This window comes from Mytilus trossulus, chromosome 2 (assembly GCF_036588685.1).
Source record: "Mytilus trossulus isolate FHL-02 chromosome 2, PNRI_Mtr1.1.1.hap1, whole genome shotgun sequence".
NCBI lineage: Eukaryota > Metazoa > Mollusca > Bivalvia > Mytilida > Mytilidae > Mytilus > Mytilus trossulus.
In genome coordinates this window covers 71,430,254-71,452,519 of record NC_086374.1, presented here as the reverse complement: position 1 = coordinate 71,452,519, position 22,266 = coordinate 71,430,254, and the positions used below count along the sequence as shown (strand labels likewise).

At 32.0% G+C, this 22,266-nt stretch overlaps 1 protein-coding gene across 3 annotated transcripts in view; it reads right to left on the bottom strand.

Annotated features, from left to right (window-relative positions):
* LOC134707919 (choline transporter-like protein 2) overlaps nt 1-22,266 on the bottom strand; it is an 80,784-nt gene that overhangs the window by 52,491 nt on the left and 6,027 nt on the right. For 2 of the 3 annotated variants that reach the window (XM_063568083.1, XM_063568084.1), the window contains exons 2-6: nt 13,697-13,745; nt 6,474-6,547; nt 5,528-5,606; nt 4,495-4,582; nt 2,657-2,764 (exon numbers count right to left, since the gene is read on the bottom strand). In XM_063568083.1, the coding sequence (XP_063424153.1) occupies nt 2,657-2,764; nt 4,495-4,582; nt 5,528-5,606; nt 6,474-6,547; nt 13,697-13,745 (398 nt within the window). Of the gene's footprint in view, nt 1-2,656; nt 2,765-4,494; nt 4,583-5,527; nt 5,607-6,473; nt 6,548-13,696; nt 13,746-14,980; nt 15,342-22,266 lie in introns of those variants that run through there. The other variant, XM_063568082.1, reaches the window with a different exon arrangement.

Sequence of the window (22,266 nt, the reverse complement as noted above, 5' to 3'; positions counted from 1 at the left end):
ACACTGGTTATATAGCAGTTTGACAAACACCAATTTTGATCATTGAGAAGCTTAATATTCCTTGTACAACACAAAGTAATTGAAACGTTTAGCTGACTTTACAGAGTTATCTCCCTGTAGTGTTAGGTACCACCTTAAATGGCAAAAGTTATCTCCCTTTGATTCTACCATGATGTATGTTTCAATGAAAATATATTGGAACTATCTTTACCTCTGCATAATATATAAACTGATGACACAATACATTAAGGTTCACCTCTTTTCTATTATGATCATAAAATTTAAACATTTAAATAGCAATACTTTATTTAAAATGTAAACTTATGAAGCCAATGAAACATGATAAAAGCTACAGGGCCAAATAATTTCCTAGAAAATAAGATATATAAGAAAGAAGATGTGGTATGATTGCCAATGAGACAACTATCCACAAAATACCAAAATGACACAAACATTAACAACTGTAGGTCACTGTATGGCCTTCAACAATGAGCAAAGCCCATGCCGCATAGTCACCTATAAAAGGCCCCGATAATGCATATGCTAATTGAACTGCATACCAAATACATTGGCTTGTAATAAGTGGTTCCCCTGAAACTGACCTAATCACAAACTGTGCTTAAGTTTTGAAGTCAAAAGACCATGACTGAAGGAGAGTGCCAACTAATTTTCATGGAAATTAGACATGCCACTGATAATCTGACTGCACACCAAATATCATTGACTTACCATAATCACTGTGCTTAAACGGCTGTGGGTAACTTAAGTTACCCACAGCCCAAGATGGAGCCGCCTGGCTTCGGTTAGGAAGTTTGCTCCTATATAATTACAATACCATGAATACAAAAGAAATGTTCAGTAATTAAAAAGTTATATAAATCTTTTAAGAAAACTCTGCAATGTAAAACGTGGTTTGTTACTACAAAATAAACGATTACAGCACGATTTTCCAAAACACTTATGATGTCCGTAACTTCAAAACAACTTGTCCGTAACTTTTTTCCTAATACCAATAGGGATGTCCGTAACTTTAGCATGGTGTCAGTAACTTTCAAAGAGATACTGGCTTTATAGATTGTTAACTGCTTAAGTTTTAGATGATAAATCATGACATGCAGGTTATAAATCTCACCATTTCCAACTGTAGAAATTACATTAATAGTGAACACCCCAAGGGTGACTGGGGAATAGAAATATGGTATCTTGGTCTTCTTCGGACCGGCAGTAAAACGCTTGTCGAAGTGAGGCGTCGGTTTGGCGGTGCGGGATGTGTCCCGGTCAGATTGGGGACGTTAAATCTGATGCCTCGTGTAAGGAGAGCACGTTAAGAACCCTTGCAACATTTCTTTGAGGGGTTCGTAGGTGGCCTGTTGCTAGGCAAAATTTCTGTCCCTATCCAACATACCCTTATTTTCCAGTGGCAGTCCGAATTTCCCCGACCATCATCCCAGATGGCTTCTATTATTTCAAGGCATACCTATATTATTTATTGTGAACTTGTTCTCGTCTTGAATATGCATGAAATATTTCCACTGGACGTTAAGCAACCAACAATCAATCAATCAATTGAAAGTGAACATATGTAAAAGTCCTTAGGAGAACAATTTCGGAGGTCAATCCTTAGCAGAAATACATAGCTATATCAGTCCAAACCTCTAAAGAAGATACATGAATGTATGATTTGATACCCGATCTTATTGAATCCCTGAGGTCAATGAAACTTTTAGAAGCTTTTAAAACTACTTTTATTGCTATAATAAACTGAATCCTGTTCAACAATATAGCCTTCAATCTATTCCTAGATATTGGCATTTTTTTTTCTCTCACAATCAACACATCACACTAGATATAGTGAAGTGACCGTACTTTTTTAGCTAACAATTCAGAAATTATTTAAAGGAAAGGCTATCAATTTCTCCGCGGCTACACCGACCAAGGACTCATCAGTGAACAATCTTTAAAGCTAGAAGGATGTTAGATAAATTTCGCCGTACTGTAAGATCCCGTATTATCCCGGGAATATTTTTTTTTAAATTTAACAGAAAATCTGTGACACTCTTATATAAAAAAGAAGATGTTGTTTGCTTTTTTTCTCTTGTTTAGTTTGAAGCATATCGTTATTGTATAAATCTATGTAATAATTAAGGGGTTTGATAGTGTTTATTGTCCTTTAAGTGTTGAAATATTTAATCTTACAATTTTGAAAAAAAAGTTACCCACATCCGAAAATAAAGTTACGGACAGTCTGATTATTTTTGACTTATAAGATACGGACATCTTATGCTTTTTTCAAAAGTTGGCCTTGCGCTTAAATGAAGTCAAAATTAACAAATTTGTAGTGATGGTGAGTGATTTCTTTATTCAAAAGTCTTATCAATATTTACATAGATCATGAAAAACGTTGCAAAATGTAGATTTCTTATCAACTATCATCTCAACAAGTTTAGAGACCGCCATCTTGGGCTGTGGGTAACTTAAGTTACCCACGGCCGTTTAAGCACAGTGATAATGCCTTTTGCCAAGTACATGATAATCACTCCCAATGGAGTGGATTAAGGATATGAAGCAAACAAACAAATCTTTTGAATGAAATAGATCAGTGGAAATGCTTGAACTTATTTTGCCATTTTGGTTCATTTAAATAAGTCCTTCTTACCTTACTTGTACCTTCAAATTCAGCTTTACAATATTTTTCATCGAACTGACTAATGCTTCCAACCGGATTGTATATAAAGTTACTTCCAGGACATTCAGTTACACAAATCTGTAAACAAAACAATCTAATTCATTGAAGTGTATATACACTTAACATAACTTTTTTTTTGGATTTTATAATGATGGATGGCTGTTTCATTTCTAGTGGCAAATTAAATACATATTCAGGACAAGAGCATGTTAATGTAATATGAAGATAAACCCTGATCTGTACAAAACTGACATGGCCCGAGAACACAGTTATTTTGTAGTGCATTTCTTTTAGATAATAAATTCAAATTAAAACAAGAGGCTGTCACAACGACAGCAAACCGGATTTATTAACATTTATTTGTGACCTGCAAATATCACAAGAACCATAACTGATGAATGGTGAAAGTGAAAATCATCAATATCAAATTTGACCTCCATTTTGTCATCAGTATCAACATATTAAAATTTGAAAAGCTTAGGTTGAATGGTTCATGAGTAAATGCACGGACACGACTGGAAAAGCCATTTTTCAATCTTTCAAGAACCATAACTCCTGAACGGAAAAGTAAAAATCGTCATTATTGAACTTGACCTCCATTTTGTCATCAGTAACAACATATTAAAATTTAGGAAGCTTTGGTTGAACAGTTCATGCGTAAATGCACGAACCAGCTGGAAATGCCATTTTTCAATCTTTCAAGAACCATAACTCCTGAACGGTAAAAGTAAAAATCGTCATTATTGAACTTGACCTTCATTTTATTGTCTGTAACAACATATTATTAACATTTATTTGTGACCTGCAAATATCACAAGAACCATAACTGATGAATGGTGAAAGTGAAAACCGTCAATATCAAATTTGACCTCCATTTTGTCATCAGTATCAACATTAAAATTTAAAAAGCTTTGGTTGAACGGTTCATGAGTAAATACACGGACATCATTTGATTGCCGCCTGCCCGCCTGACGTACATTCCAAAATCAATAACCGACATTTTTGTCACAAAAATCCGGTTAAAAATCACCCCTGCTCTTTCTCAAAAAGATTTTAACAGTGTAGTGTACTACCAGTGAGACAAATAATATCAAAATTATAGAAACTTCTAAATATTGACAATTCTGTGTTAGGGGGGTTTAAAATTAAGTTTGACAGCTTCATAAGAGATACAAATTTGACCTTTTTGAACTGGACCAAATCACAACTTAACATAAAGATTCAGCACCCAAATTCTTTTAACATGTAATTACATCCCCCTACTTTTAATATTTCATGCATTTAATATCAAGAAATAAATTGGGAAAGTGTATCAAATAAAACATGCAAGTTATACACTGTTTACACTGGGGACTATATTCGTAGACAACGAAAACCTAAGAACGAAAACTGTGTTCTTGGACCACATGGCGAGCAACATTTTTAATGTTCTATAGTTGTAGGTAAGTGAAGGAAGACAAGTCACCCTACCAGACATATTATTTTGACTACAAGCTGAACACTCTTTACACTTACTCCTTAATGCTGTATGCTAATACTAATAACAGCAAACAACAATTCCAAACTCTATGGTTTAACCTGGCTGGAGATCAAACCAAAAGCCTAAAGCACTCATTTTCAAGAGATCATGCAGATCTTTGATAATAAATTTATCCATTTCTTTTTACTTTAAAGTTTTAAATTAAGAAAAGTCACCTCTCTATAGTTTAAATCTGTATGCTAAACTCTATGTCTATTAAGTTTTTTTCTCATGTTGTAAGGTTGCTGTCTCCATTGATGTTTACCCCTCACCTTCTTTTATTCCTTACCTGAGGTGTGGGACATCCTGTAACAAATACTCCTACCCCCATTCTACCACAAGAAACAAGGTCGAAGAAGAACAGGTAATTCTTGCCACTAAAATTAAAACATGTTTTACAGAGTTATTTCCCTGTAGTTGATTATCAATAGGCCACAATATAATAATTGTTAGTAATTCTTTCCATTAAAATCAAAACATATTTTTTAAGCAAAAAAAATTAATATCATAAATTTAGGAATTATTGCGTGCATTTATTAAGTGATTTTTACAGAATGACCAAAAATGACAGAAAAAATATCAGGAAAAGGTGCATACAGATATTATAATTCTGGTTCTTATTATTGCAAGACTCACCCAGTCATATAATTAGCATTAATAAAAACTTTGCCATAATTTCTGAATTAACAGTATCTTGTATACATTTTATTCAATCTGAGAAAAATGAGATGTGCCATTAAAAATCTACAATTGCATACCATATGAAGTCTTATCATAAGTGGCTACTCTTAAAATAATTTGTTACAAACTTTCAACATTTAAACTAAGGAGTTGTATAAATGTCAATAAACCATGACTGAGGCTGTGGAGCAAAATATCATGTGTTAGCACTAATACTACTGCATATCAATTATAATTGATTTTGCATACTTGTGGTTCCTTTCAAACTGAGTAGATCCCAAACTTTAACAAATTGTTGACACCACAGACAATGCAAGAAAGAACATGCCCTAGTCTTGCTTTCTAATGCTGTCATGGTGACAAAAAAGCATCATTAATGATTAACAGTTTAGAAAAACAGGAAATCTATTCATCTTTCAAAGGACATGACTTACATCTGCCTTCCATGGCCACAAAATTTTGGCCAAATTGCATGCATTTGATTCATGAAAAGATGGCAGAACTGCACTGTAGGATGATACAAGAAAGAACAGGCACTATTCTTGCTTTCTGATACTGTCAAGGTGACAAAAAAGCATCATTAATTATTAACAGTTTAGAAAAACAGGGAATCTATTCATCTTTCAAAGACAATGACTTACATCTGTTTTCCATAGCCACAAAGCTCATTGTTTGAGTTCACTGGATACAACAACAGTTTGGGATCTCCATATTTAAACGCTGCAAAGAAAAATACTTGAATGATTATCTCCCCTTTTAAGACAATGAGATGAAATTTATACAGCAGGAATTCTTTATCATAGTAGGTTGAAGCAGGGTTTAAACAGTAAGTTTCTACAAGCTTAACATTGAAAAAGTAATGGGAGTGCTTTTGGGCACTGCATGGTAAAAAGATTGCTCTCATTTTTTTATTTTGTGAATTAAAAATAAAACAGTAATTAGATACATGTAGGTGAATTATAAATTTGAATTAGAGTTATCCTCCTTTATTCATGACTGTTCATTTGCAGTAAATTTCTGAATTTAAAAGATAAAGAATAGAACTTGAACATCATACATGTCATAAGAGATGTATTTTATAACAATATTCCAGCATGGGCAAGTGGAGCATTGGGTTTTCCACGAGTGGTATCAATGGGCATGATGGGGGCACTCCTCTGATCCATCAGAGTTTTTGGACCTTGATGAAATTTTATTACTGGTTATTTCTAGAATTTCATTCATTTTTGGGGACAAATTTTATTAAATATAATCCAGCGCCTGTATCATAGACCCCTAACTGCTTCTTTCCTAACACATGGGCTATCCCCCATGCAGATCTTGCACACCATGGCTGCATAAGAAACACCATATCTCATCCCCTAATGGAGAACCCTAGCTCCACATTCCTTAGCTTTATTTGTTTGGCAGTTGCTATTTAATTTTTCAAATATATGCATTGTATGGCATTAAAAAAGCATATATCAGTACCTTGTGTATACATCTATTAATTCTTATAAAATACAATAATAAAATTTTATGCATGTTTAACATGGAAATATTTCTTATTTTTCTACTTAAAAAGTTGATATAATGAACAAGACTCACCAAAGATTGCTACCACAACCAAACCACCAATGAAGATCAGGAATAAAAGACAACATATAATATCTGTACATGATCTGTAATTTATAAGGATAATTTTCAAGATTAATAGAAATCAAATATATATGGACATCCACTGTAGTATATAACAGACAGATCAGAAAAAGAAAAAGATCTAAAAGCTTTGCACAATTTTTAAAGATTAAGATAATCAGACATGTCTGTCATTTCTGTTTTTCCTAAACTGTTTTTTGTAGGCATTAGTTTTTTTCAATTGAATTGTTTATGTCAGGGCTTTTTAAAGCTGACCATACACTATGGGTTTTTCTATTTGTTGAAGGTCATACTGTTGCGTATAATTGCTTACATCCACTTCATTTGAATTTGGTGGATAAAGTTATCTCATGGGCAATATACATGTACCACATCTCTTCGTTCTTAATTAAAGACAAGTCACTAATAAACACCTAGCGAGACCTAGTCTATAATAATTTTAAATCAAGTTAGAAATAACTAAATGTGCAAACCTGTACATATATTGTGAATGTCACAACCTTATTATCATAAATATTATAATTCAATTTTATAAATTCTCAAAATTGCCCACAGTATAAAAAGGGTGAAAACAGTGGTGATAGATTAAATCAAAGAGCAGAATGCTCTGAGGGATACGATTGCCATAGTTTTCATTGACACATGTATAGCAGTTCTGCCAAATTTTCATTAAACAAATGCATGAGATTTGGCCAAAATTCAAAAGATCAAAGAGGAAAGAAATAGATCCAAGAATACTGTTGCAAATCAAAGTGATGGATATCACTCATGGAAAGATTAGAAGAGTAGTTTGAATTATTTCATATTAAGGTATGGTGGGGAAAAATTAACATTTATAAAGCACTATTGCTGAAAATTGCATTAACAGCAGGTCTTTAGAAGGAAACTTGCTTTTCCAGTATGAGGATAAAATGAGCTCAAATTAAATAATATGGGTCTCTTAATTTGCACAATTTTATTTTAACTTCAGTTTATATGTAACACTCCCAAACGTGTCCGATTCCCCCAAACGTGTCTTTTCTCCCTAAACGTGTTTGAAATGTACAGATTTCCCCAAACGTGTCCGAATTCATAACCCCCAAACGTGTCCGATAAATGTTATTCGCCAAAACGTGTCCAATATTTAACGCCAAAACTTCTCATGTCTTTTAGCGTTAATACATGTATCTCCTAAATAAAATCGCTGCTAACGTTGACGACAATTTTATAATGGTTATTGTTCAGTTGCAAGTATTTCAAACTCATTAAGAGCGAACCTGCACATAGTTAGAGAGTTGAATTAATCAGTGACTTTGTAAATTATTTTTTACTAATAAACTCCAATGATACGTTTTAAATTTATCCGAATATTGCCTGGGGGGAGATAAGCAGCATTTTTTTTTTAAACTTTTGTTAATAGTTCTCCATCTGAATTTGTGTGTATTTCAAAAACTCATCAAATGATAAACTGTTTATCCGGTTTTTGTTAATACAGTTTAGGTTTCCAGCATCACTAAAGACACACGATCAAGAGACATAACGTCCAGTGCCAAATATTTCATGCATTGGTTTTATAGATTCTTTTTATCAATATGAATGTTATGTGATCAACGCCGGTTATTAGTGGTAACCGTAATTACAAATTTAATTTGTGCTGTATAAATTCACTTTCTAGACTGTTGATAGCGTATTGTCCAGTTGCAAGTACTCTATGGATATTTAGAGCGAAACAGTTTTACATTTGCTGTATAAATTAACTTTATACTGTTGATAGCGTATTTCCAGTTGCAAGTATTTCATGCATATTTAGAGAACGTACATGTTTTAATGATTTTACTGTTTTCTATATACTGTTTAAATTATCTTTAAACTGATAATTGTGTATTGTCCAGTTGCAAGTGTTTTATATATATTTAGAGAGAACATAGGGCATAGGGGCCTTTTATAACTGACTATATGCGGTATGGGCTTTGCTCATTGTTAAAGGCCGTACGGTGACCTATAATTGTTAATTTTTTGTCATTTTGGTCTTTTGTGGATAGTTGTCTCAATGGCAATCATACCACATCTTCCTTTTTATGTTTTTACATTTGTACTGATACATTTATTTTAGACTGTTGATCGTCCAGTTGTCGGTGTTTCACAATATTTAGAGAGAACATACAAATTTTAATGTGCAGAGAAAGGGACAATTTCATTCGTTAACTGTACAGTTTATCTAAACATGTTTGCTTACAATTTACATACGACATAGCCGAAATGACGCCCCACTTTTACCCTGTTTTTTCTGCCGGTTTAAAAAAGAACCTTATCTATATTTTTAATGAAACGGTAAAATTAGTATATACATTAATGGAATAGCAATAACCAAATAACGCTTGATTTGGACACGTTTTTGGGATTAGACACATTTGTGGGTTTGTTGAGAAATGGACACGTTTGGGCGTTTATACAAATCACACGCTTTGGCGATATTTTTAACTAGACATGTTTTGCAGTTTAGTGACGTCAATGTGGACACGTTTGGGGGAATCGGACACGTTTGGGGGAAAGGACACGTTTCTGAGTGTTACATAGTTTATATATTATAGAAATTATGTTGCCAGTTTTGAATATGCTTAAAAAAAAAATAATAATGCAAATCAAAAATACTTCTAGTAAATGTTACCAACTATCCTTGCACAACATAAATCTAGACCAACAGCTAAAAACTTCAAAGTGTCAACAAAAATAATCTAAAAATGTTGTTTTGGGCCATTTTGTAAGTTGAAACAGAGGTTATATGGCATTGAAGATTAAAAGTGTTAAAGTGCCTTTTGATCAATTTTTTAAATATTTTTCAACACAGGGCATTGAAAATGTACATTTTCAACGAAAACCAATTCAAAAACTTATTTTATTGAAATGTGGATTTTTCTCGATTGCAAAAATATATATTCACTTCTAATAAAAATTCAAATGACTAAAATAGACATAATGATTGATGGGAAATAAACTAATAAACAATGGTTTGTTATAATTAAAAGTTTTAAAATTTTAAACTGTTTCAAGCCAATTCCTGATAAAATAAAGTGAACTAATCTAAATTGTTGATTAATTACAGATGATTATTGGAAATTTATCAAGTAAAGTATAGGCCTTACTTGAACACCTCTTATCTATTCATATTTATATATATATTCATATTTCATTTTTTTAAGATCTTGTTAATCCATATCCATTAATCATTTATCTATCAGATATAATTTACAGTATCACTTAATGTAATGTAGATCAAAAGTAATAGGCAATAAATAAATCTATCATCCTTATAAATATCAAACATCTAATATTCACATTTGTGTATTCAATTATGAGGTCAAATACTTGACTGTGTATTAAGAATTAGGTGTATACTGAGTGGTCTGTATAATTATGTAAGACTGAGGTTGATAGGTAATGTGGTCAATTTGAATGGCAGTTTAGGAGGTGGGGCATTGTAATTAAAGGTCTACTTTGTCTCTGATTGTTTAGTGATAATGACAGTTGTCAATCATACTAGTTGAATCAATACCCACTTACCTAATCAAAATGTTTTTAAAAAAGCCTGCACATCAACACACCTTAATGACATACATTCTTGAATAAACTGCTCCAATATACCCAGTTTTTTCAGTTTTTATGTGTATTATGTGCACATACATGAGAACCATAGGGAACTATATTTCAGTGTGAATACATTTTGTTACAGAAGCTAACCTGTCCTGTTGTTAGGGAGGGTGGTGCCTAAGTAAAGATTTAGAACAAGTTCTAATCTTTCCAAAAAAGCATGAACATGCGCGAGTCTCAAGCATTTTTGGCCGGTAACCCTGGTACAGCTGGATAGTATTATTCTCTAAACTAATTCAACTGCACATGCAAAATGTAACAATCTTAATAGTCACTCAACTTAAAGAATAGCCAATCCCCGTTACAAGTGTACATGTATGAGCCATGTACTTATTGTGTTTTATCGAATTATAGTTATCCTGTACCATTGTAAACTCGTACCATTAAAAAAAACTTGTACCAATGCAAACTCGTACCATTGCTAACTCGTACCAACTTATTTAAATGCATTCAAATGGTGTTAAATGATGAATATACATGATATACGTTACTTTCACCCAATACCTCTTAAGTCTGTAAAATGTATATAATTTGAAAGTACAATGACCAATTTGTAGCTTATGTTCCTTGTATATTGGATAGAAAATACTGTGGCAGATGTCGATAATTAAGGTATATACAGTTTCACCCGAAGAAAATTTTTCATGAATAATTAAATCTTAGCAGTTTAGTCAAAATGATTGCAAAAATTATTTTTACTGTCTATAAATAAATGTAACAATGAAATTTAACTGATTCCTGTTAAGGGGGTCCGCATTTTCCCCGCAAAAAAAGCACATGGCTTTCAACAATTGTAAACAGCATTCATGGATTACAGCTTTAATTAACTTAAATTGGATATATACATATTCAACATGTTCAATTTTAATAAGGTACAGTTAAAGCAATGTTTTAACTTTCCTCTGGATTAAGTTCTACAGTGGCGGATCCAGAACTTTTCCTAAGGGGGAGCCCGCTGACTGACCTAAGAGGGGGCCCACTCCAGTCATGCTTCAATGATTCCCTTTATTATCAACCAAATTTTTTCCACAAAAAAAGGGGGGGCTGGATCCGCCTATGTTCTAGTTTGAAAGATCAGTTAAAACATTAATGCTTTAAAACATTCTTTATTTTTGTCTAAGTTTTCATTTAACTCCTGTGTAAAATTCAAGTAATTCAACTTTATTTCTATTAAGTTTACAAACAGAAACCCATAAAACATCATATTTTTTATATATTTTTCTTAATGTTACGACTTCCCAGTAGTACAAGTTAAATTTTTTGGTTCCAATGCCGTGGTACGAGTTAACTTGCTTCCGTATCTTATCACCGTAATTCTAGGAGGAACCCTAAACTGGACCCCTATTGTGTTCACTTATCGCTACACTGGCCTTCGGTGCGAAGCTATATATAGAACGGCGGACCAGTTTAGGAGGAACCCCATTTCTTACTCTTTTAATTATTGAAGTTCCTTTGGGTCAGAGGGCATGACTCCTTTCCGTACACACTCCTCTGTTTACATAGAGATCGTTCTTAATATAATACGACGTTTACCGGCATTAACGAGTTAATTCTTCTTGACGAATACTTCGAAAAGGGAGACAACTCGAAACGATAACATGGAAGATTCCATTTCTGCTAAAGGGGTGTTATAGGTAATTTTTACGATGAAACATTTATTTTAATTAAAATTATGCATGTGATTTAAAATTATGCAACAACAATAGCCCTCCATAAGCAGACAGACATAGAAAGAATCCCATGAGTTTCAAATTAATCAATGAAGCGGGGAATCACTCAATCTGATACCCCTTGAAATCAGGAAAACTACACGCATGTGGGGTCTCACTAATTAGCGACAAAAAGCGTCAAGAAGCGACAAGAAGAAAAATAATAAGTGACAAAAAGCAACAAGAAGCTATTTAGCGACAAGAATACATTTTGTTATCACATACATTAAAATATTTTTTAGGATTATATTGAAAGATGAAGAAATAAAAAAAAATCGATGAAGAGATTGTGTACTTTTTTATTATCATATTGATAGATGTAGAAATTAAACATGTGTAAGAGCAAAGGAAATGTAAACGCTATAAAATGAAAATAAAAACAAAGATTTGTCACCTTCCTTTTGAGGGATTTAATAAAACAAAAACATGAAATATTATTTCCTTCCTAACTGTACAATTAATTTTTCCTGATAGGACCAACATTAGCTGTGGCTTCACTCTAAGGTAATACACAATTAAGAGCAACAAATGAGATTAACTAGGTGCGTGTCCTTTGTTTTATTGCAACAATAACATCCATTAACACCTTCATCAATTACACGCACCAGAATATAAAATTATTGTACCGAATAGTGAACACCTGTTGAAAACGCAAGATTGTCATCAGTTTCCTTTAATCTTCAATCTATATGCATAAACATGATAAATATCGTTAAATGAGACAATACACTAAATAAAATGATGAAAAATATTCACATTTTAATTATGTTTTCCTCTTGTTGGATTTCAGTTCTTAATTTGTGTATGTATTTTCTGGACAACTATGCACAAATACTGCATTTTGCAAGTTAATTATATATTGTACAAAAATGGTTTTAAAAACAAATAAAAAGACAAAATATACTTCCTGTGATACCTTATAAAATATCATGTAAATAAATGTAGCAATTGAATTAGATTTACAAGTTTCATTTTCCCCCCTATCAAAATTAACTTTCCTGTCGTTGAAATTGTTTTCTTTTGCATATTTTTTTAATATTTATTTCGAATAAGTAATATAAATAAAAAAAATGTTTTCTTGTCGCTAAATAGTTTCTTGTTGCTAATATTATTCTTCTTGTCGCTTCTTGACGCTTTTTGTCTCTACATTTCTTTTTGTCTCTAATTAGTGGGACCACGCATGGACATTAATACATAAACAAACCGCGACTTGCGATTTGGAACAAGAACGTTTATTAAATGATATGATGAATGGTTCTCCATTTCTTTATGAGAGTACAGTATCAAATATCAGTTTCATAACGGTAAAACATAGAAATACTCCACTTCAGTTCTTGTGACAGAAATAGAATTATCGATCGGCTTTCAGAGAACTCTCGCAAGTTATCAAAATTTGGGAATTCCCTCTGACGTGTTTCTAAATTTATAAAAACACTAAATATAAATACTGTTTTTAATTCTGATTTTCCGTATTGTTAAAAACACGCATATAAGTCAAGGAAAATATCACACATGAAGATTATGAGTAAAACATTACAGGAAAGTTGTTTATGTTCAATTGTTTTGCTTGTTTTTACCTTTTAAAGCAAGACAATCATAAGAATCTGAGATGATGCCGAATGTTTAGAATAAAACGAATGACGTGAGGGAGTGTGTCATAGGGCCAATGGTAAAAGTCTACAGATTGCTTGACAGCAATCGTATCCCAAAAAGGGGTGTTAGAGAAATGTTTTGAAAAGATTGCAATTGAAACTCAAATGAAAATATACAATCTATTGTACTAAGCTGCCAATTACTACCCAAAGGAGTGTTCAAAAAATCATCTTCTATACATACCTGTTTTTGATTGGCCCTTTGAAGTTTGGGTCATACTTTAATGGAGTTCCTGCAAATAAAAAATAATATCATTTTAAATACCTTTGCTAACATTTTGAAAATAACAGCCCCTGTCAGATTTTCTCTTTTTAAAGTTTTTTTTAAATAATAGACAACAAGAATGTGTCTATAGTACATGGTTGCCCCAATCGTACTTTTCACTTTCTATGTTCAGTGGACATAAAAGTTGTGGTCAATTCTCTAATTTTGATCATATCATAAGGAGAATGTGTACTAAGTTTCAAGTTGATTGGACTTCAATTCACCAGAAACTAACTTGACCAAAAACTTTAACCTGAAGCAGAAAAAAACTAACTATGTTCATTAGTTTTATCCATGGATGGTTACGGTGGGATCTTTTGATACATTATTCATACAAGGTACCCCAATAATGATTGCAGCAAGTTTTTTTTATATTTTGACCGATTTGTTTCAGGGGAGAAGATTTTTGTAAGAGTTAACAGAAAACATCACCAAGTGATTAGTTAAAAAACTCAATGGATCTTTTTTCTATTTTGTCCATTAATCAGCAAAAATTTCAGAAACAAAAAGAAAAAATTTTGCTCTCCATGTCAATACTTTCTTATTATTGTAAACAGCAGAAGATGTCAAGGTTTCTTACAATTCTGAGGGAATGAACATATTATTGATGTTTCAAAAAAAAATTGAACAACGAACAATGTAATGACAGTGGAGACAATTTAGGTTGGAATGTAAGATAAGTGTCTTGCATCCAACCCACTTAAAAGGTTACAGGCTCAGCAAAAGGGGGAGGGGAGAAAAGTATGGGAAGGATCGAAGTGCTTCAGAGTCGAAAACCAACTACTAAGTTTCAACTTTTTTTTGCATAGCTTTTGGCATTTTTAATTTTGGCGTATTCCTTTTCATAAACAGCAAACAACTTATTAATACAGTACTGCTCAGTTATTTTATGTACAATCATTTGATTAATTGTTTGCGTTTTAAGGCCATTTTTTAGTGCCCCTTTTGGGCTATTTTGTGGCCGCTTGTTATTTTAGTGAAAGGAGCCGGAATGTCCAGAAAAAACTATTGACCTTTGATATGAAAAATGACAATCCTAATCAATTTAGATTGGAGTCAAGTGCACCTGCACGAGCGGAGTTCGAACTCTCAACATCAGTGTTGACTGGCTAGTGATTACAGTGGTAGAAGCTAGTTACCACCACTTGAACGCTAAAACCCCTTCCAATCAAAATTTTACAAGTGTGATATAAAATCTCTCACCATGTGTTGGGTCTGCCTCATCCAAATTTTTTGAATCTATCTCATCTACACTATCAAGATTATTTGAAGCTCTCACATCTAAATTGTTAATTTCAATTTCATCTGCATTGTTTTCCATGCTTCCTTTATCATCAAAGGTTAAAATTTAACTTAAAATCATTGCCTCATCACATTTAATAAACACATAAATTTCCAGCATCACCACTTTGAATAGCATAAACATAACCTCTATTTTGAAGTTAAAGTTGACAAACAAAAATTATGACTTCCTTTTGAAAAAGTAGATAAAAAACGACAATTAAAAAACACAACACTTTTAAAAGTTAGCTACTCTTTCCTGTCGACTGAATTTTTTTTATAAGTACATGTTGTTGAAAAAGATACAAATTCACTGAAAGACCTTCAATACATATATATCAATAGTTTACTGTATTTCCTCTACGTTATAATCTACGCGATAAATATGTTACATTTTTTGATCTTATAAATATGTTACATTTCCTATTCATGGAAATTAGTAACATTTATTTAGTTCACATTAATCACTTTTCAATCCCAGTTCTTAGAAAGTTAGCCCTTAAAAGAATTTATGTATGATGTATCTCATTGGAGAGTCCATAGTTCAATTAGTTCATACTGTTTGACATTACAAAAAAAAAAGAGGAACACTGAATTTATTTTCAGGCAATCTTATTTGTAATCTCCTGCAAATTTTTGAACCAATTATGAGCCCAAGTTTATTAGATTTTTGAAGATTAACAATGAGGCAAAATGTAGACAAAAAAAAAATAACAACAACTAAAAACTCAGATGCTCAAAGAAAAATAAATTACCAAATGGACACAAAAAGCATAATATTCATGTATACCTTTACTTCAGAAGTAGAGAAACTTAACTCCAAGGTTGAACTTACGTTTTAACCGTTTCTTTAATATATCATATTAAAACATTTTTGTGTGTTTATATAAATATATGTACATGTTGATTCTGAACTTCAATTCTTTTTTCCACCCTTTTGCATTTTTTGCATCATTTATTATTCTTTTACAACCATTGCATATTCTTCATCCAACAGGAAATTCAACTTATTTGATCTGTCCAGGGGCAATAACTCAAAAGCATTCTTCAGATTCTTTTTAACTTTTGTAAAAACAAATGTCCTTCAAAAATAGGAGTTAGGGTGCTATCAAAATGCAATTTTCAATATATAATTTTTATTTTCAAGGAGCTTTTAAAATCCTAAGTGTATATGATAAGCATTAATTTTTTAACTTGTCCAATACATTGATGATACACATCTATATACCTTTGATATAAGTTTTATAAAAATTCAACTAAAAATGTTGGGGTAAGAGTGCTTACAATGCTATTTTCTTATCAAATTCAAATGCAAAGGGATATAATTTCTGTAAAAAGTTAAATCGACACTGCATTTCCAGATTTTCCATTCAGTAAAAAAGAGTTCTTGACACATATATATATCATCATGATCATTCAAAATGATAACACAAATATGGTTCAAAGGACAGGCTTACTTCTAGATGAGATTTGCAAGCATAAATGAATAATAACATCATCTAACACTTGACAGATCTATAGTTGGACAAGACATATTTTTCTATGTTATATCATTATTCAATATGTAGATTATCTGTTAAAACATTATTACTATACAAAACAAGAGACCAATAACCTAATTATGACTGTTATTGACAGAAATTCCATGATTTAACCATTAGACTGTTTAACAACACTGTTAAAGAGTGTCAAGATGGATGGTTGGATTGGAGTTAAAGCTATCCGGTTTGTAGCATTTGTGCATCAATTAATAAAATTGAGACTTCAATTAATAAAATTGAGAATTCAATTAATAAAATTGAGAATTCAATTAATCAAATTGAGAAATCAATTAATAAAATTGAGAATGGAAATGGAGAATATGACAAAGAGACAACAACGCATCCAAAGAGCAGATAACAGCCTTATAAGGCCAATAATGGGTCTTCAATGCAGTGTGTTCTTGTATATATTCAGATAAAAGCATGTCAAAATATTATGAATATGAACTCTTTAAACATTTAATTAAGTTTTGTGCAGAAATTCATATTTATAATATTGTAATTAAACCTTTTTCATATGTTTCTGCCACTCGCCTTCTTTGGTTTCTGACCTAATTGGTTATTATGGTACACAAGTGGAAGTAACTTTCCCGATTATTCAGATGTTATAATTTAGATTCTTGGTAATGTTTGTACTATAATTTTACTCAAATGGCAAACTACATCAGTACCAGGAAGACATCAACCACTTCCTAGTTGATAGCACTTTTTTCTATTTATTAACTATGCCCAAACATGTCATTTCTCTTATTATATTCAGCTGCATGGGAAGAGGTAAATCAAAAGATTCCAAATGTTCAAATCTTTGGATCAATCGGGCACGGAATCAAAATAACAACTGCCAGCATTTAAATTGACCAGCCTACCTAAAAGACTAAGAAAGATAAATGTTAAGCTTCAAAATTATTATGCTATATGAGGTGTGTCCATAAATTATCTAAATAGTATGCCATTTAGCGGATTCTTAAGCCTCCTAAATTCATTTACATATATATATTTATATTTAATGCTGCATTTTTTCATAAGAAGCAAAGTTTTAATATTTTCAGCTTCAAAATAAAATAAAATAAATTCAGTATTGGAAATGTTCAGTATAAAAACAACAGCTGCCCATAATAGTTTTCTTTAATGTCAGTAAATGTATGTTATAGTATAACTAAGTATTGTTAAACATTCTAAGCTGATATGGGGATTGTAAAACCATACAGGTACATGTATGAACATCAAACAGGTGGAAACAAAATTTGAAATGCACCTGCTGATACATATACATGAACATATAACTACATAACACCTTTACATACAAAACATTCAAATTATTGGCAGGTAACGGATAATAAATGTATTTTTAACACTTCCTTGTAGATAACAAATATTTCTGTGGGATATAAAATCGATCTAACTCATTTATATTTTCTAAATAAACAATTATGTCACCAAGTTGTCTATCATTAGTGTTTATAAATTGTCTCATTTGATCAATTATCTCCCTTTGATTAAGCTATAATGATCCTAATAATTAAGTGATCTATTTTGTTGGGTATGATTGAATACTTTGGGTTCATTTATTTTTGTAGGTATCAGTTTTTGAGGATTACAGGAATTTCAAAATGGTATTTTCTAGGATACTTGATTTCATATTTTTGACAGTCTGAATGTAACATTCCTAAAGAAATTTCATTCTATGGTTGACCTATATCCACAAAAAAGGGGCCTTGGTGGCTGAGAGGTCTTAATAGTCAAACTACTGGTCCATTGGCTAGCCATGTCATGATGTGAATTTGAATGTGTTTACCTGAAACAATTTGAAATGTTAACATATGTTTTCATCAAATTTTTAGAGGCCAAAATTACTAGTTAGTGAACCAACTTCTACAGTATACCATGAATAACAAGAGGCTGTCACAACGACAGCAAACCTGATTTATTAACATTTGTTTGTGTCCTGGCAATATCACAAGAACCATAACTGATGAATGGTGAAAGTGAAAATTGTCAATATCAAATTTGACCTCCATTTTGTCATCAGTATCAACATATTAAAATTTGAAAAGCTTAGATTGAATGGTTCATGAGTAAATGCAACAACGTGAATGGAAACACCATTTTACAATCTTTCAAGAACCATAACTCCTGAACGGTAAAAGTAAAAATCGTCATTATTGACCTTGACCTCTATTTTGTCATCAGTAACAACATATTAAAATTTCAAAAGCTTTGGTAGACTGGTTCATGAGAAAATGCATGGAAATGACTGGTCACACCATTTTTCAATCTTTCAAGAACCATAACTCCTTAACGGTAAAAGTCAAAATCGTCATTATTGAACTTGACCTCTATTTTGTCATCAGTAACAACATATTAAAATTTGGGAAGCTTTGGTAAAACAGTTCATGTGTAAATGCATGGACATGACTGGAAACTTCATTTTTCAATCTTTCAAGAACCATAACTCCTAAACGGTTAAAGTCAAAATCGCTATTATTGAACTTGACCTTCATTTAGTTGTCAGTAACAACAAATTAAAATTTCAAAAGATTTGGTTGAACGGTTCATGAGTTAATACACGGACATGACTGGAAACACCATTTTTCAATCTTTCAAGAACCATAACTCCTGAACAGTAAAAGTCAAAATCGCCATTATTAAACTTGACCTTCATTTAAATGTCAGTAACAGCATATTAAAATTTTAAAAGCTTTGGTTGAACGGTTCATGAGTTAATGCACGGACAACATTTGATTGTCGCCCGCCTGCCCACCCGCCCAACCGCCGTACATCCCCAAATCAATAACCGACATTTTTGTCACAAAAATCCGGTTAAAAATGTATCTTGAGCAATTAAAAACTAATGTGTTTCATCAAAGAAATGTAGTTTTCTTTTTTGGTCATATTTATTTTTCACATTTTTTATCAGAAAGGCCTGGCTTAATATGAAATACTATTGGCCCTGCCCCATAGTGCCAAGCAGTTTATCTTGCAGTGATGTATAATAGCCATTCATACAGATAAACTGGGACCTATTTACAGACCTTTAAAACTTTCAAGAACAAGAAATTGTCCAAAGTACACAGATTCCCCATCCACACTATCATTTTCTATGTTCAGAAAATGGAGGTAAAATCTCCAATTTGGCATAGAGATTAGAAAGATCATATCATAGGGAACATGTTTACTAAGTTTCAAGTTGATTGGACTTTAACTTCATCAAAAACTACCTCAACCAAAAACTTTAACCAAAACTTTAACCTGAAGTGGGACAAATGATATGAACAGGTGGATATGAACGGACAGACGAAGGAACCAACGCACAGACCAGAAAACATAATGCTCATAAATAGAGCATAAAAACTGTTTTGAAATAAATATAATGGTTTTGAATGTTCGAACCAAGGAAACCCTTTTTTATAGAATTTTGAGCAACCTCACAATGCAATATATAGTTATGCTCCAGCAGAGAAGCTTTTTGTCAGCCCCCTAGCATGTGTCAATAATGTACTGTTTGACAACTGATGAATTCCACCAAAGGTAATCTGAATCAGCCCTTCTCTAGAGCACTGTTCAACTATAGAGTTGTAAAAAACTCTCTTTAATCGAAAAGTGAGTTAGGATAGTTAAAATTCAGTGCAATCTTATAGAAACTGTTTTCACTCTCATATAAATGCAAGCTGATCTTGTATGATGTAGGGCATTTATTAATTCCTGAGTCCTGAAAGGGGCAAGTCCCTAATTCTTAAGGAAACAAAGGTCCAATCCCAAATTGAACAAAAAATAAAAGCCAAATCCTAAATGAAGTCCTTCTGCCCCTCTATTATGCACATCAGGATAGTAACCTTTGGTACATGACTGCAATAATACAATTATTCGTACCTGCATCTCATTATTATTCTACTTCTCAACTATAAAGAAGCAGCTGTTGCTTTTCATGAATTAACTGGATTTCTTTCATCCTTCTTTTGAGTCAATTGAATGAAAAGGAAATTACAATAATACATAAATCGCTATTGAAGATGACGAATCATATCTAGTATGACTGGAATTTACAAGGTCTAATAAGTGCAAAATTGACAGATGCTTGGCTGACAATACTTATACATGACTTTCTGCATGTTTTGCATCCCCATTTCGAGCTGTTTTGAATGTATGAGGACAACAGATGAAGGACATCCAAGAAATAATAAAAACTCATACTGGACTTCTGCCAGACAAGATATACAAACTAGAGGCTCTTAAGAGCCTGTGTCTATCACCCTGGTCTATGTTGCATGATATTAAACAATGGACACAGATAAATTCATGACAAAATAGTGTTTTGGTGATGGTGACATACTTGTTGCTACAATTATCTCTATCTATAATGAACTTGGCCAAGTAATAACAGTAGAAAATATTTGGTAAAAATTTACAAAAATTTATGCAAATTGTTAAAAATTGACTATAAAGGGCAATAACTCCTTTGTCAATTGACAACTTTTGTCATGTAGACTTATTTGTAGATCTGACTTTGCTGAACATTATTGATGTGTACAGTTTATCTCTTATCTATAATAATATTCAAGATAATAACCAAAATCTGCAAAATTTCCTTGAAATTACTAATTCAGGGATAGCAACCCAACAACCATTTATCTGATTCCTCTGAAAATTACAGGACAGATAGATCTAAACCTGTGAACATTTTTACAAATCGTAAAATTTGCTATAATCGCATTTGTTTCAGAGATATAAGCCAAAAACTGCTTTGGGCCAGGTGACCTAAAAAGTTGTTTTGATTTTTTTTTCCAAGGGGCGTAGCTCATTAAAATATTACATCAGCTGTTATTTTTGAAATTTTCAGTGACATAGGCTGATAATTACCTTTGAAATAAATTTGATAAAACCTGGAATAAATTGTACATGGGAGAGTGCATACAATGGAAATTTCCATAAAACTAATAGGTACCCAAGTCTTTTATAATTAATTTATAAGTACTGATTTCAAATTTTTCTGCTTAATTATAAACCTATGTTACAAGTTTCTTAAAAATCTGGCAAGAATTATTATCATGAGAGCACTAACATATCAATATTCCAAGTAAATAATAATTCTAAGGGGCAGAACTCTAATAGATAGGCACTGATTTTCAAGTTCACCCGAGACAATTTGCTAATCTAAACCTACAATCTAAGTTTCATAAAAATGTGGCATAGAGTGTAAAAATCATGATCACTAAGGATTCAAATTTCCATACAATTAATGTTTTCAACTCTTTAAAAAATTGTAAATCAACACTGATTTTCAAAAGTGTCTGTCACATAGCTGATATAAATAAACCTATCATATATATAAAACTTGTCAAAAACTGTGAAAGTCAGAGCGCTAACAAGGCCTGGCAGACAGATGCCTAGTGATTCTATGCCCCCCCCCCCCCTTAACAAGTTAAGGAGAGGACAATAAATTTATGCAGTGACAATTTGTTTTACATTTTAACATTTTCTTTTAAAAATTACGCACCACATCTTTCCATATCCGATAGTTAAAGAATTTCTTGTTTTTCGAATAAGTGGAATTATATTAAGTTTTGAGCAAAAACTTCAAATTTATGCAGATTTAATATAGGGACATTTTCATTTTAGCGGTGACAAGGAAGATTTCAACCTCAAGTTATAATTAAAAGGTCAGTGCTA